We start from the raw sequence: 12,759 nt of genomic DNA, 5'->3' as shown, positions 1-12,759 counted from the left end.
CGGACCTCAACGTTGACTTGGACTCGGAGCCTGGACTTGGACTTGACTGGGACACCGAGCCTGGACTTGGACTTTACTTGGACTCCGAGCCTGGACTTGGAATTGATCACTGAGCGACAAACCAAACGACAACAGACAATCCATATCACAGCTTGGAGCAGCGGCAAACGGCCTCCAATACCCAGCCAGACACAAGGCGACAAAAACAAATAACGACAGACAATTCATATTGCGGCTCGGAGCAGCAGCAAACGGCCTGCAATACTCCGCCGGACACAAGACGACAAAAAAAACGACAGACAATTCGTATCGCGGCTTGGAGTAGCGACAAATGGCCTACAATACTCAGCCGGACATGAGATGACAAAAACCAACGACAGTCCATTCGTATCTCGACTCCAGGTAGTACGTGAAGCGGCAAATGGCCGGCAAAACTCAGCTGGATGGCAGGCTCTCGAGTCGACCCAGGAACTGCGAATGGCAGGCTGTTGACTCGACACATTCTCGGCAGTGTGGAACGAGCATAGCCTCACTGCTGAGGTTATGAACCAGCAGCAGCAGCAGATGTAAGCCAGAGTTTTTATGCTGCCGCTTCGAATGAGGATCAGATGCCCTAATCAAGAAGCCCAGTGGAACATGGGGGAAAAGGAAATTAACTGAAATGAGGAGTCAACAGACCAGACCATGACAAAAACCCTGTAGTCCTACTGTCAGTGTTCTCCCCTGAAAGTTACCTAATCTCTTTTCAATATCATGTGGCCAAATGGTTAAGGTGTTCGTCTAGTGATCTGAAGGTCGCTAGTTCGAGCCTCAGCTGTGGCAGTGTGTTTGTGTCCTTGAGCAAGGGACTTAACCACACATTGCTCTAGTGTCTGTGCAAGGAGTGACTTCCAATCTGCGCCTTATAAGGCATGAAAATGCCCAACACAGGCCTCTCATGGTCTGAGTCGACGTTCCCTCCCTCCCCTTTTCAATATACTTCAGATTTTATCAGCATCCTTTGGACTACTGGTCCAGGTCTCTCGATCACTAGTCCAGCAACATAACCACTGCAACACCATACCACAGTAGAGCATGCACTAATGATTAGAAATCATTCTGATGTTTTGGCAATTTCCCATTCCCATTCTGACATGTCTATCCATGGCCTCCTCTATGGTCACAATGAAGCAACTCATAGTTGGAAGAGCAATACTGATTTCTCTATCTTCCAGTAATTTCTCCCCCACCCCTTCTCCTTTTCCTTTCTCCATTTTCGTTGTCCTTTCACCCCATTTCCTCCCTCTGGTGTCCCTCCTCCTTCAGTTTCTCCTGTGGTCCACTGTTCTCTTCTCTCAGATTCCTTCTCCTCCAGCCCTTACCTTTTGCACCGATCACCACCAGCTTCTTACTTCATCCCCCCCCTACCCTATCACCTACTTTCCAGCTTGCATTTCTCCCCCTTCCCAACCCCCAACAACTTCTTATTCTGGTTTCTGCCTCTTCCTTTACAGTTCTGAAGAAGAGTTTCAGTTGGAAACGTCGACTCTTTATTCCTCTCCATAGATAATACCTGTCCCCCGGAGTTCCTCCAGCATTCTGTGTGTGTTGCACTGGATTTCCAGCATCTGCAGAAGCTCGTGCCTCTACGCGACCTTAAACAAGTCTTCGCTTCAGGGCACTTAGGCGATGGCGAGAGAATCCCGGCCAGGTTCACACACGCGGTAACGGAGAGCCGTTCCCGCGGGAGCGCGAGGGCGGATCGCGCGGGGTGGCCGGGGGGCGCGAGGGCGGATCACGCGGGGTGGCCGCGGGAGCGCGAGAGCGCCTCACGTGTGCTGACCGGAAAGCGCTAGGACGGCTCAGATAACGTCGAGGGTCTGGCCCACGGTGAGGAGGGAGAACGGAGTGGGCAATTGACCTGTGGAGAGGAGGCGAGGGTGGGAGTCAGGGCCAGCTTATGTTGTGCGAAATGTTAGTCATTTACAGGAGATACCAGTTTATGCACATCAGGCTTCCAAAATGTGATAATGACCAGTCAGCGATGAGGTCGAGGTACTGTATATACTTTGTGGCCAGCGCTCCTAGAATGTGAGAACTGCACTTTACACCGACTTGAGGGAGCTGACAGGATCTTGGCTTTATATTGCTTCCAAAAGATGACATCGAAGAGGTGCACAGGAGCAGGGGCCTGGAATTTTTGTGCCTCGGACATGTAGTATGTTTCTGATTTCACCTCCCCCCCCCCCGCCGTCTTCTTACTTCTTAAGAATGTCCGCAAATGACCCATCACTGTCACTTGAAAGGAATGTGAAATGAGTAAAGATTGATGAGCTTCTCCTACAAGGGAGTGTTTCACAATTGGGAGATGCACACGCAGTTTAAGTGGGATAAGCCCTGTACTAGTAGCAAGAGAGTGCAGGTAAACACAGATGATCTGATCAGTTAGGTAAGGATAATCCATAAAACATTGGGGAAGATTTAGGCCATTTGGCCCATCAATTCTACTCCATTCCTGGGAGCTCCAGACTAATAGGGGGATGAAGGGAGTTAACTGCAAAGGCTAGAAATCCACACCAGTCAAGGGAAGAGCTCAATAATGCATTCATATGTTTTGAGACAGGTATTTTTGCTAGATCCTTTGAAGCCTTTTGTTGAACTCCTGGTTGAGCATGTATGCTCTACTCCTCTGCTTTTTTCCACCAACCCTTGTAATACCATGTTTGAAGTAAGTTAACTAAAATAAATGTGGATTAAAAAATACATACATCAGTAATGATAATTATAAAACTACTGGATTGTTGTAAAAGCACACCAGCTGCAATAATGTCCTTCTGCCTTCCTTTCCTGATCTGGCCTATATGTGAGTCAGCAATGTTGTTGACTCCTCACCATTTCCTCAGAGGCAATTGAGAATGGACAATATATGCCAAAAATATACACATCTGTGAATGAATAAATTGCAAGCATGGTTTAATACTTGCAATGCCCTTTTCAAACTGATTAATGAAAGGAGTGAACAATGATTTCCAAAGTGTTGCCAGTTGCATGAGATGGAATATAACTGTATTCTAAATGCCTTCAAATCCAGTGCTGCAGCTTCAATTTAACCTTGACTTGTCCCAGTACATCATGGGCACATTCCTCCCCACCATCGGTAATATCTGTAGGAGGCTTTGTCTCAAGAAGGCATCATCACCAACTGGGCCTTGCCATCTTCTCACAGCTACCACTGGGCAGGAGATACAGAATCTTGAAGTTTCCCACCATCAGCTACAAGAACATCTACCTCCCTTCAACCATTCAGTTCTTGAAACAACATTATAATTTAGCAACACCATGACCACATTTATCACTTTGCACTAAAATAGACTTTTCTGTTTTGTGTTCTTTCTTTAAAAATTGTGTAGAATTTATCATTTATGCTTTTAATTTATGCTTTCCTTGTGCATGCTATGTGCCTGTACTGCTTCTGCAAGTTTTTTATTGCCCCTGTACTTGGGCACATGGCAATAAACTTAGTTTTGCTGTCGACACATCTCTTGGGTATATTGTCTGTATGTAAATGATGCAGCAAATATTGGGAGAAAGAAACATCAATCATTTACAATTGATAGATATCTTCCAGTCAACTGAAATTATTTTACACAAAAGGTAGTGTCAAATTTAATTATTTGTTTGCCAAGACTAAACAGCCAGAACTGAGGCCTCACTAATCATGTAAAGGCAATGGAGAAATGCTTTGTTTAAAAATAAATCAAGATTGAGATTGGAAGATTGAAGGACAAAGTATAACTTTTTTTTTGCAAAAGAATTAGGAATGAGAATAGGTAATTTAGTTCTTCAAGCATGCTCCACCATTGAATAAGATCTTGGCTGTATCCGCCTCAGTGTCATTTTTATTTCTTTTTCTGATCTTGTGATTCTAAGCATCTTAGGCAGGGCAAGGATCCTCTCTATCCATTCTGAGGACCGTAGTAAGAGCTTTAAGTATCAAAGAATTAGCTCTCATCTTTAAGAACGCCAGAGAATGCAGGCCTAGTATAGTTAATTTCTTCTCTTGGGCAAACCTCCAATTCCAGGACCCAGTATGGAGAACTTTTGCTGCATCCCACCTTGTCAAATTTGTATATACATTATCAGATAAGAAGTCTAAAATCATTCTTAACATTCCAGGTGTGGTCTCACCAAGGCCCGAAATAATTGCAATAAATCCCTAATTTGTAGTGAAAACATAATGCACTTAAATATTCGATTTGGTGCTTTTGCAGGCTATCAGGTTGGTTTTCTTTTCCTGCTAAGCCCTGTCCCTATAGCTTCCTGGGAAACATCCAGAGCAAAAACTCTGCAGTCACCTACCAGATATGGGGATTTGGATTTCAGAATCTTGGAATTCCTAATCTGCACACTTTACAGATTGTGTAACCTCAGAGCAGTTACTAGTATTTAAACAGAGCCTTTTGTAGAGTCACAGCATTGTAGCACAGCACAGAAACAAACCTTATGGCCCACAGAGACCAAATCAATCATTAAGCACTATTTATATTAATTCTACATTAATCTCATGTTTTACTCTCCCCACATTCTCACTCTAGATTCTAGCACGCACTATACATTACTGGCAAATAACCTAGTGTTGGGGGGTGTGGTGGGGGCAGTTGAGTTGACAATCAACAATATTGTTGAAGGATGGTAATTGGTTGTGTAAATATTTCTTGTTTTACTGGATGCCTAAGCTGAACAACCCTGTAGTTCATTGATTGATCCAATATTGTAGCTGTGTTGGAACAACTTGCTTGAAGTATAGATAGACTTTACAGAGGAATGTTGTTTGCCACTCATTGCCTTTGTTGTATCCACTGACTCAGGCAATATTTTCCATTCATTGCAAGTGAATATATAGAATATAAAATCATACCGTTCAGTACAGGCCCTTTGGCCCATGATGTTATGCCAACCTTTTAAACTACTTCAAGATCATTCTAACCTTCCCACCCACATACATAAATTTCAGAATTAAATCTTGACAGATCCAGTGTCAAGAGTTGACTGCCCTACTGGTGGGGCTATGCTGACTGTGAAATCTCTTCAAGAAGTCTAAAATGCCCAACATTTTTCATTCAGTCTGACATGTGTTCACATGGTCCCACACACCATAACCATCTAGTTCGGTCCCGTCTTGCCATCATTGCTCCTCCCCCACCTCCTCCTGTCCACCTTCTTACTGGACAGGCATCTGAAACATAGCAAAAAACAAACAGCAGCTGTGGAGGTAAAGTGGTGGTCACTGCTTCAGGTTGAGATCCCGATGCATAGTCTGTGATGCTGGATCTCAATCTGGAACATCATAGTAGGGGTTCATGTTGCAAAGTTGTCCAGATAGGACCAGGCACAGCCTCAGAATACAAGAATGTCCCATCAGAGCAGAAATGAGGAGGGATTTCTCTAGCCAGAGGAAATCTGAGGAATTCATTGTCACAAACGGCAGTGGGGGCCATCATTGAGTATATTTAAAGCAGGGGTTGATAGGTTCTTGATTAGGAAAGGCGTCAAAGGTTACAGAGAGAAGTCAGCAGAAAGAGGTTGAAAGGGATAATGAATAAGGCATGATTGAATGGTAGAGCAGACCCAATGGGCTGAATGGCCTAATTCTGCTCCGAAGTCTTATGGCCTTATGGTGATTGGGCAAGATGACATGAAGCTTGTATACAACATTAACCTAGGCATGAAAATATCAGGCTAAATAGTCTGCCTCTGTCCTCATATTCTATGTGTTTTTAGTGGTTTCTTTTTATCTTTTCAGTTATAATAATATATGCATGTTTTAAAATTAGGAACAGATTGGATACTCTTAAACATGAGTAGCAGTCAAGTTGAATGGTATGGCTTTTGTGCTTAAGGTTGGACAACTGTTGAACTTGATTCATTGCCAACAAATGTGAAAAGGGTTATTACTGATTAAAAAGTGAGCACTTGATTTGAAATAGCTTCTCCATTATTCTTCAGATCTGCACAGTTTTTAGGATGCAAATAAAGATAAAATATATTTAAAACTTTTGTAAGCAATACTGCTTTTTGTAGCTCTTTTCCAACTCTGAGATTATAGTGATAATACATAATCTGCCCTTGCATAACCTATTTATAATTTACTAATTTGTGGAAATAATCTGAACAGACAAAATGCTAAGAGAACCTTTGTTTTTCAAAGCTTGTACAGTTTATTCAGATAACTAAATAAAACTATCATTTTGTCAACAGATTTAAGAGACTGCGTGATGATTTCAACATCACACAAGCACAGGAATTTTGTGTCCGAACCAATGGGAAACAAATCAGTTTCTGCCTTGGCTGGAATCGGAGGAGCACTTGGAAGAAGACTAGAAGAACAAGGTTTTGATAAGGTAAGAATGGGCTATATGTTCCTGGAAAACAGGTGTATCTATTGAATCAAGGAATAGAGATCTGTGTGTGTTTGGAACCTGTCACATCTGATGAAAGGTCACTGGACTAAAACATGAACTCAAAGCACAGGTACTGCTTTGCCTACTGAGAATTTTCTGTGTTTATGAATAATTCAAGCATCTGCTGTATTTTACTTTTGTACAGCTGATAAATACACTTCCCTTCTGCAATTGTCATCTTCATTTCTTTCAATTCATTCTCCTAGTTTTGATCATGTTCATAGCCACCTCCTTTATCAGCATTATCTCCATTTCTGATTTAATTCGTATCTTATTGAACCAGTTTGATCATTAATGGCATTTGTTTTGGAGAATAACACACACAAAATGCTGAAGAAACTCAGCAGATCAGACAGTAGCTATGGAAGGAATTGAGAGCCAAGGCTGAGACCCTTCATCAGGACTTTTGGGAGCTGTGGCTGGATTAGCCAAGGCAAACAATTGTAGTGCATTTTGTACATGGGACGCATTACAGCCGTGTGTATCAACAGTGCGGGAAATGAATGTTTAAGGTGGTAGAATGGGATACCAATCAAGCCAACAGCTTTGCTCTGAACATTGTTTTATCTTCTTTAATGTTGTTGGAACTGCTTCTATCCAGGCAACTTGAGAGGATTTCATCATAACCTGACTCGTGGCTTCTAAATAGTTGGAAAGCTCTGGGAGTCAGGAAATGAGCCACTTGCTACAGAATGCCCATCCTAGGGGTTACCACTGATCAGAGATATGATTGCATTAACCACAAGGTGGCAGGCCTCAATGGAGTACCTCATAAGGCTCTGAAAACTTGTGCCAACTAACTGGCAGGGGTATTCAAAGACATTTTCAATCTCTCACTGCTACAGTCAGAAGTACCTATCTATTTCAAAAGGGCAACAATTATACCAGCTCCCAAGAAGAGCAGTATGAGCTACCTTAATGACTATCAGCTAGTTGCACTCACATCTATGGTGATGAAGAGCTTTGAGAGGTTGGTCATGGCTAGAATCAACTGCTGCCTCAATATGGACCTCTCATCACCACACTGCAATTTGTCTACGACAAATGTTGGTGATATTAACCCCGATTCTGATAAATACTGTGATTGCAGATACAGGTCAAATGATGCCCTAGTGTCAAGGGCAATCACTCTCATCTCCAAAATTTGCCTCCTTCCTTCATGTTTGATGAGGACTGAAGCGATGTGGTCTGATGAGCAGATTGTGGCATTGTTGGAAACACCTTCCATCGACTTTCTGATGCATGAGGCTAGGTGATAATTTGCCCCACCATTTGTGGATAAGAGAATTTTGATGTGCTGCCAAGTTGTAACTGTATTTAAACATTTTGGCTAGATGCATGGCTAATTCTGAAACAGATGTACAGTACTACAGCTGGGAACTTGTCTATTGCAATAACCTTTAGTATGTCCACTGCTCTCAACCATTTCTTGATGTAACAAGGGGTGAATTGAATTGGCAGAAGGCTTAGCTTCTGTGATGGTGGGGATCTCAGAGGGAAGTTAAGATTAATCATTTATTTATTAACTGAGGTTAAAATCCTTGAGTGCCCTGGTGAGGTACAAGTTCAAATCTTGGCTTCTGGTTATAAATCTGGGAAGTTTACCTAGCATCATTTCATATTACATTCAACCTTTCATGTTTAAGATTCATCTGAAGGAGGGAGGAGAAGATGGCAGCGTGACGCAGTGCGCGTGGCCGTTCCGAATGAATATCGATATGTGTAACTAGGGGTGCCATGCATCAATCCGGATTTGATGGGGACAGTCGTGAAAGCGCAGAGGAACGTCTGGAGTAACTTCTGAAATGCCTGCTTCGCTGCCGCTGCTACTGTGCGATCGAGAATCTCCGGAGACGAAGGCCCCAAATCCTCGACTTTGTGTATCGCCTGTTGCCAGGGCCGGGGTTGAAACACTCGGCAGAGATGGTGCTCGTGCTCAGTGTCGAATAGGTGGTCGGAGGCTCGGAGTTTTTCAGATGGACTCAGAGTCGGACTGTGGTCGGATGCTTCCGGGATGCTGCATCGGCAAGTTGGCGGCGCTGGGGGTTTACCGTCTGCGTGAGATGATGGGGCTTTTGAGAAACTCCGAGATTTTCACTGTGCCATGGTCTGTTCTTATCAAATTACGGTATTGCTTTGCACCGTTGTAACTATATGTTATAATTTTGTGGTTTTTGTAAGTTTTTAAGTCGGTTTGTCATGTGTTTTCGTGATATCATTCTGGAAAAACACTTTTATCATTTCTTAATGCATGCATTACTAAATGACAATAAAAGGGGACTGTGTGTCCTCATAATCATAATCATCTCTCTGTTCTCACTCCCTAGACTGTTCACACTATCCTTCTAATCCCAAATAATCAGTCCTCAGCAAAAATCTCAGTTTCATCCACTTGGACATCTAATGTAATGAATCTCGAGTTTAGTGTGATTCTGAACATTTCTTCATTTATGTTTCAGCTCCCTGATGTCATTTACCCTCACAGGAGATAGTGTCTTTCATTTTCAGAATTTTCATTTCATCTAGGCCTTTCCCTTTGACTGCTTCACCTCTTGTCCTACTAATAAAAGGGGTGCCACAGTGCCATAGCGGATAGTGCAATGCTATTACAGGTCAGAGTTCAGAGTTCAATTCTGACATCACTTGTAAGGTGTGTGTAAGTTCCTCCCTGTGAATGTGTAGGTCTCCTCCCACAGTCCAAAGATGTACTGGTTAGTAGGTTAATTGGTTACAGTAAATTGTCCTGTGATTTGGCTAAGTTGGCTTGCTGAACAGTGTGACTCTTTGGGCCAGAAGTGCCTGTCCACGTAGTAATAAATAAATAAACAAACAAATACATACATATCATTAACTCTCCATATTCTGAGGTCTAGCACTAAAATATTAAGCACCAAGCTCGGCAGTAATGTAGGTGAGAGGGTAGGTTGTGCAATTGGCAAGGTTACTCATAGATAGATATCCTTGGGAGAAGGAAGCTCAGGCTGGTGGAGAGTCATAAGGATTGTGATAATGATTTGAGAGCCAGTAACCCGATGGGGAAGAAATGAAATAAGATAGATGACAGAAGGGTCTAGGTGGAAAAAACAAAGAATGTTCCGAAACATGACCCAGGCAGCCATAAACCTACCAACTTCCAGTTTCTGCAAAGGTGGTGTGCAATGCATTCCCAGAAGGTAGATTAACATTAGAGATTGTACACCTTTGATACATTCTCAGGTTAGATCCCTCTCTCTGGTATTGAAGTGAGTGGATTTATAAGTGACTCTACTGACGTCCTACATCCAATTTATTTTCTTTAACCCATTCCTCAACACTTGAGGTTACTCCCTTCCCCAAACACTACTCATCCTTTCCTTTGCTGACTGCAATCTACTGCTGTTGACTTAACTATTTCCTCCATCTGTTGTTCTCTTTTTCTGTTCATGTTAATCATTTCTCCTTTTACAGCCTCTTAAATAGCTACTTTGCTTCCTTTCTGCCTTCACGTTTACTTCTCTCAATATATAGTCTGCCTAATATTTTTAGCAATTTCTGTTAAACATTTCAGCTTTTGTCATTGTGAAGGGAAAGGGGTATTCTAGGATCACATACATACGTAAGCAGTGATGTGGATTCATAAAGCGTAATAGTGAACTCTAGAAAAACTTTTTAACTTGTTTATGAGTTCTACCTACTAAAAGCCTCCAAAATGTGGTGGATACAGCTCAGCTCATCACAGAAAAAGCCTCCCCACCACTGAGCAGGTCGACAAAGAGCACTGCTACAAGAAAACAGCATCCATCATCAAGGACCCCCACCATCCAGACCATGTTCTCTTCTTGCTGCAGCCATTGAGAAAGAGGTACAGGAGCCTTAGATCCCACACTACCGGGTTCAGCAACAGTTATTACCCCTCAGCCGTCAGGCTGCTGAACCGGCGTGGATAACTTCACTCACCGCAACAGTGAACTGATCACTGTCAAGGACTCCACAACTTAATGGTCTCAGTATTATTTATCTTTTATTATAATTATTATTTTTTATTTGTACAATTTGTCTTCTTTTGCACATTGGTATCTTGTCCGGCCTTGTGTGTAGTTTTTCATTAATTTTATGGTATTTCTTTATCTTACTGTGAATCTCTCTTCCTGCCATTACAGACATTTACACCACACGCTGCATCTACAAAGCAAACAGCATTTTGAAAGACCCCACGCACCCCTCATACAAACTCTTCTCTCTCCTGCTATCTGGCAAAAAGCACCGAAGCATTTGGGCTCTCACGACCAGACTGTGTAGCAGTTTCTTCCCCCAAGCCTTCAGACTCCTCAATACCCAGAGTCTAGACTGACACCAACCTACTGCCCTCTACTGTGCCTGTTGTCTTGTTTAATATTATTGTAATGCCTACACTGTTTTGTGCACTTTATGTAGTCCTGGGTAGGTCTGTAGTCTAGTGTAGTTTTTGTATTGTTTTATATAGCACCATGGTCCTGAAAAACGTTGTCTCATTTTTACTGTGTACTGTACCAGCAGTTATGGAAAAAATGACAATAAAAAGTGACTTGACTTGAATGCCTGCAAGAAAATGGATCTCAGGGTAGTATATGGTGACATACAGGTACTTTAATAATAAATTTACTTTGAACTTTGTTCAACTATTTTGGATTCCTGTGTTCTACTCCTGTCTTTTTAGGGGCAGTAATGAAGGTGCAAAATAAAATCTAGGTGGGTCATAAAGCTGACATCTGTCTGGAAAAATTGAGCTACTCTGTAATATAAAAGGAACATTGAGAGATAGTCCCATAAAAGTTTATAACAGTATGAAAGTGCTGGTTTGAGTTGGCAAAGGTGATGTTTTTGCTTTTGCAGTGGTTTCTCATAATTCCACTTAGAAATTTGGAAGAAACCTCAGCACTCAGAATAATTAGAATGGAAGTGACCTGACAGGAATAGTTGAGGTAAACTGTACAGATGCATTTAAGAAGAAGCTGAACAAGAGTATGAGGTAGAATATATTGATCATTAAATGATAGAAAGTCTGGTATGGAGCATATACTGTGCTTTATATATAAAGAGTAATATTTACTGCTAATCTTTAGTAATCTTATTTTCTGTTCCGTTTTCAGGCTTATGTAGTGCTAGGCCAGTTCCTTGTTCTGAGAAAGGATGATGAATTATTTAAAGACTGGTTGAAAGATATTTGTGGAGCCAACAGCAGACAAGCTGGACAGTGTGTCTTCTGTTTACAGGAATGGTGCAATGCTTTCCTGTAGTTAATATTCTTGTCTAAGGCATGTATGAATTTCATTACTTATGATCTGGGTTAATAAAGGCGTTCTGAACAAATAACGATTTTCCTTTGTTTGTCTTAAGCATGTATGTAGTTCATTGCCTTGATGTTTTGTAGATTAATACCAATATTACATGCAACATCAATCCTTTTTTGTCAAGATATGTGCTTCACATTAAAATGAGTAGCTAGTTTCTGATACAAGTGCTGCGCTTTGTGTGTCCACAGTGCTATGAAACAAAATGAGAAAAAGAGCAGGCTGAAATAGCAGCAGAACTGGTAATTTGATAAAAGTTATATACATTAAAGTAAATTTAATTTTGACTATGGACAGAATCCTTCAAAAGCAAAGATGACAATATCTCTAAGTAGTGGATACAGCCAGTCCATCACAGGAAAAGCACTCACCACCATTGAACACATCTACAAGGACCACTGCCACAAGAAAGCAGCATCCATCACCAAGTACACCCACCATCCAGGCCATGCTCTCTTCTCGCTGCTGACATCAGCAAAAAAGTAAAGAAGCCTTAAGTCGCACACCACCAGGTTCAGGAACAGTAATGACCTTTCAACCATCAGGCTCCTGAACTAGCATGGGTAACTTCACTCACTTCAATGCTGAACTAATTCTTTTTTGTATTTGCACAATTTCTCCTCTTTTCCACATTGCTTGTTTGTCTTTGTGTGTAGTTTTTCCACTGATTTTATTGTGTTTCTTTGTATCTACTGTGAATGCCCACAAGAAAATGTATCTCAGAGTTGTACATGGTAACATATACGTACTTTGATAATAAATTTACTTTGAACTTTTGAACTTTGAAGTATTTAGAGCTCAGTGTAAACACTGCATTAGTTTTGTAGCTTAACAAGTCATAGGCTTATAAATGGTTCACAAAGCCAAAAGAAGTTGCCATATTTAGGAGGGGTCAGTTTTTCTGATTGGTGTACATAGTACTCAAGGTTTTGATTTATTCCATTCCTTTAAGTAGATGTTGACTTACCACACAATGTCTATAAATAAAAAAATGTACAACAATCACATTG

The 12,759-nt window shown here is 41.6% G+C and overlaps 1 protein-coding gene across 3 annotated transcripts; it reads left to right on the top strand.

Moving 5' to 3' along the window:
- The first annotated feature begins 1,651 nt into the window (after nt 1-1,651).
- LOC134350171 (barrier-to-autointegration factor-like) lies at nt 1,652-12,448 on the top strand. 3 transcript variants are annotated; one of them, XM_063055141.1, is made up of 3 exons: nt 1,652-1,703; nt 6,238-6,380; nt 11,549-12,448. In XM_063055141.1, exons 2-3 carry the CDS (start codon nt 6,255-6,257, stop codon nt 11,693-11,695), a joined length of 273 nt encoding a protein of 90 aa, XP_062911211.1. In that variant the 5' UTR covers nt 1,652-1,703; nt 6,238-6,254; the 3' UTR covers nt 11,696-12,448. The 3 variants fall into 3 exon arrangements, with proteins under 3 accessions (XP_062911211.1, XP_062911210.1, XP_062911209.1); XM_063055140.1 differs by lacking the exon at nt 1,652-1,703 and adding an exon at nt 1,792-1,869; XM_063055139.1 differs by lacking the exon at nt 1,652-1,703 and adding an exon at nt 5,952-6,037.
- Nucleotides 12,449-12,759: the final 311 nt, after the last annotated feature.

The sequence above is a fragment of the Mobula hypostoma genome, chromosome 8 (assembly GCF_963921235.1).
Source record: "Mobula hypostoma chromosome 8, sMobHyp1.1, whole genome shotgun sequence".
NCBI classification, from domain to species: Eukaryota; Metazoa; Chordata; class Chondrichthyes; order Myliobatiformes; family Myliobatidae; genus Mobula; species Mobula hypostoma.
This window is presented reverse-complemented; position numbering and strand designations above follow the sequence as displayed.

Coding starts and splice junctions, on each gene's coding strand:
- LOC134350171 (XM_063055141.1), top strand. CDS start 6,255: ATGATTTCAACATCACACAAGCACAGGAATTTTGTGTCCGAACCAATG. Junction 6,381..11,548: donor AAGAACAAGGTTTTGATAAG/GTAAGAATGGGC, acceptor TTCCGTTTTCAG/GCTTATGTAGTGCTAGGCCA.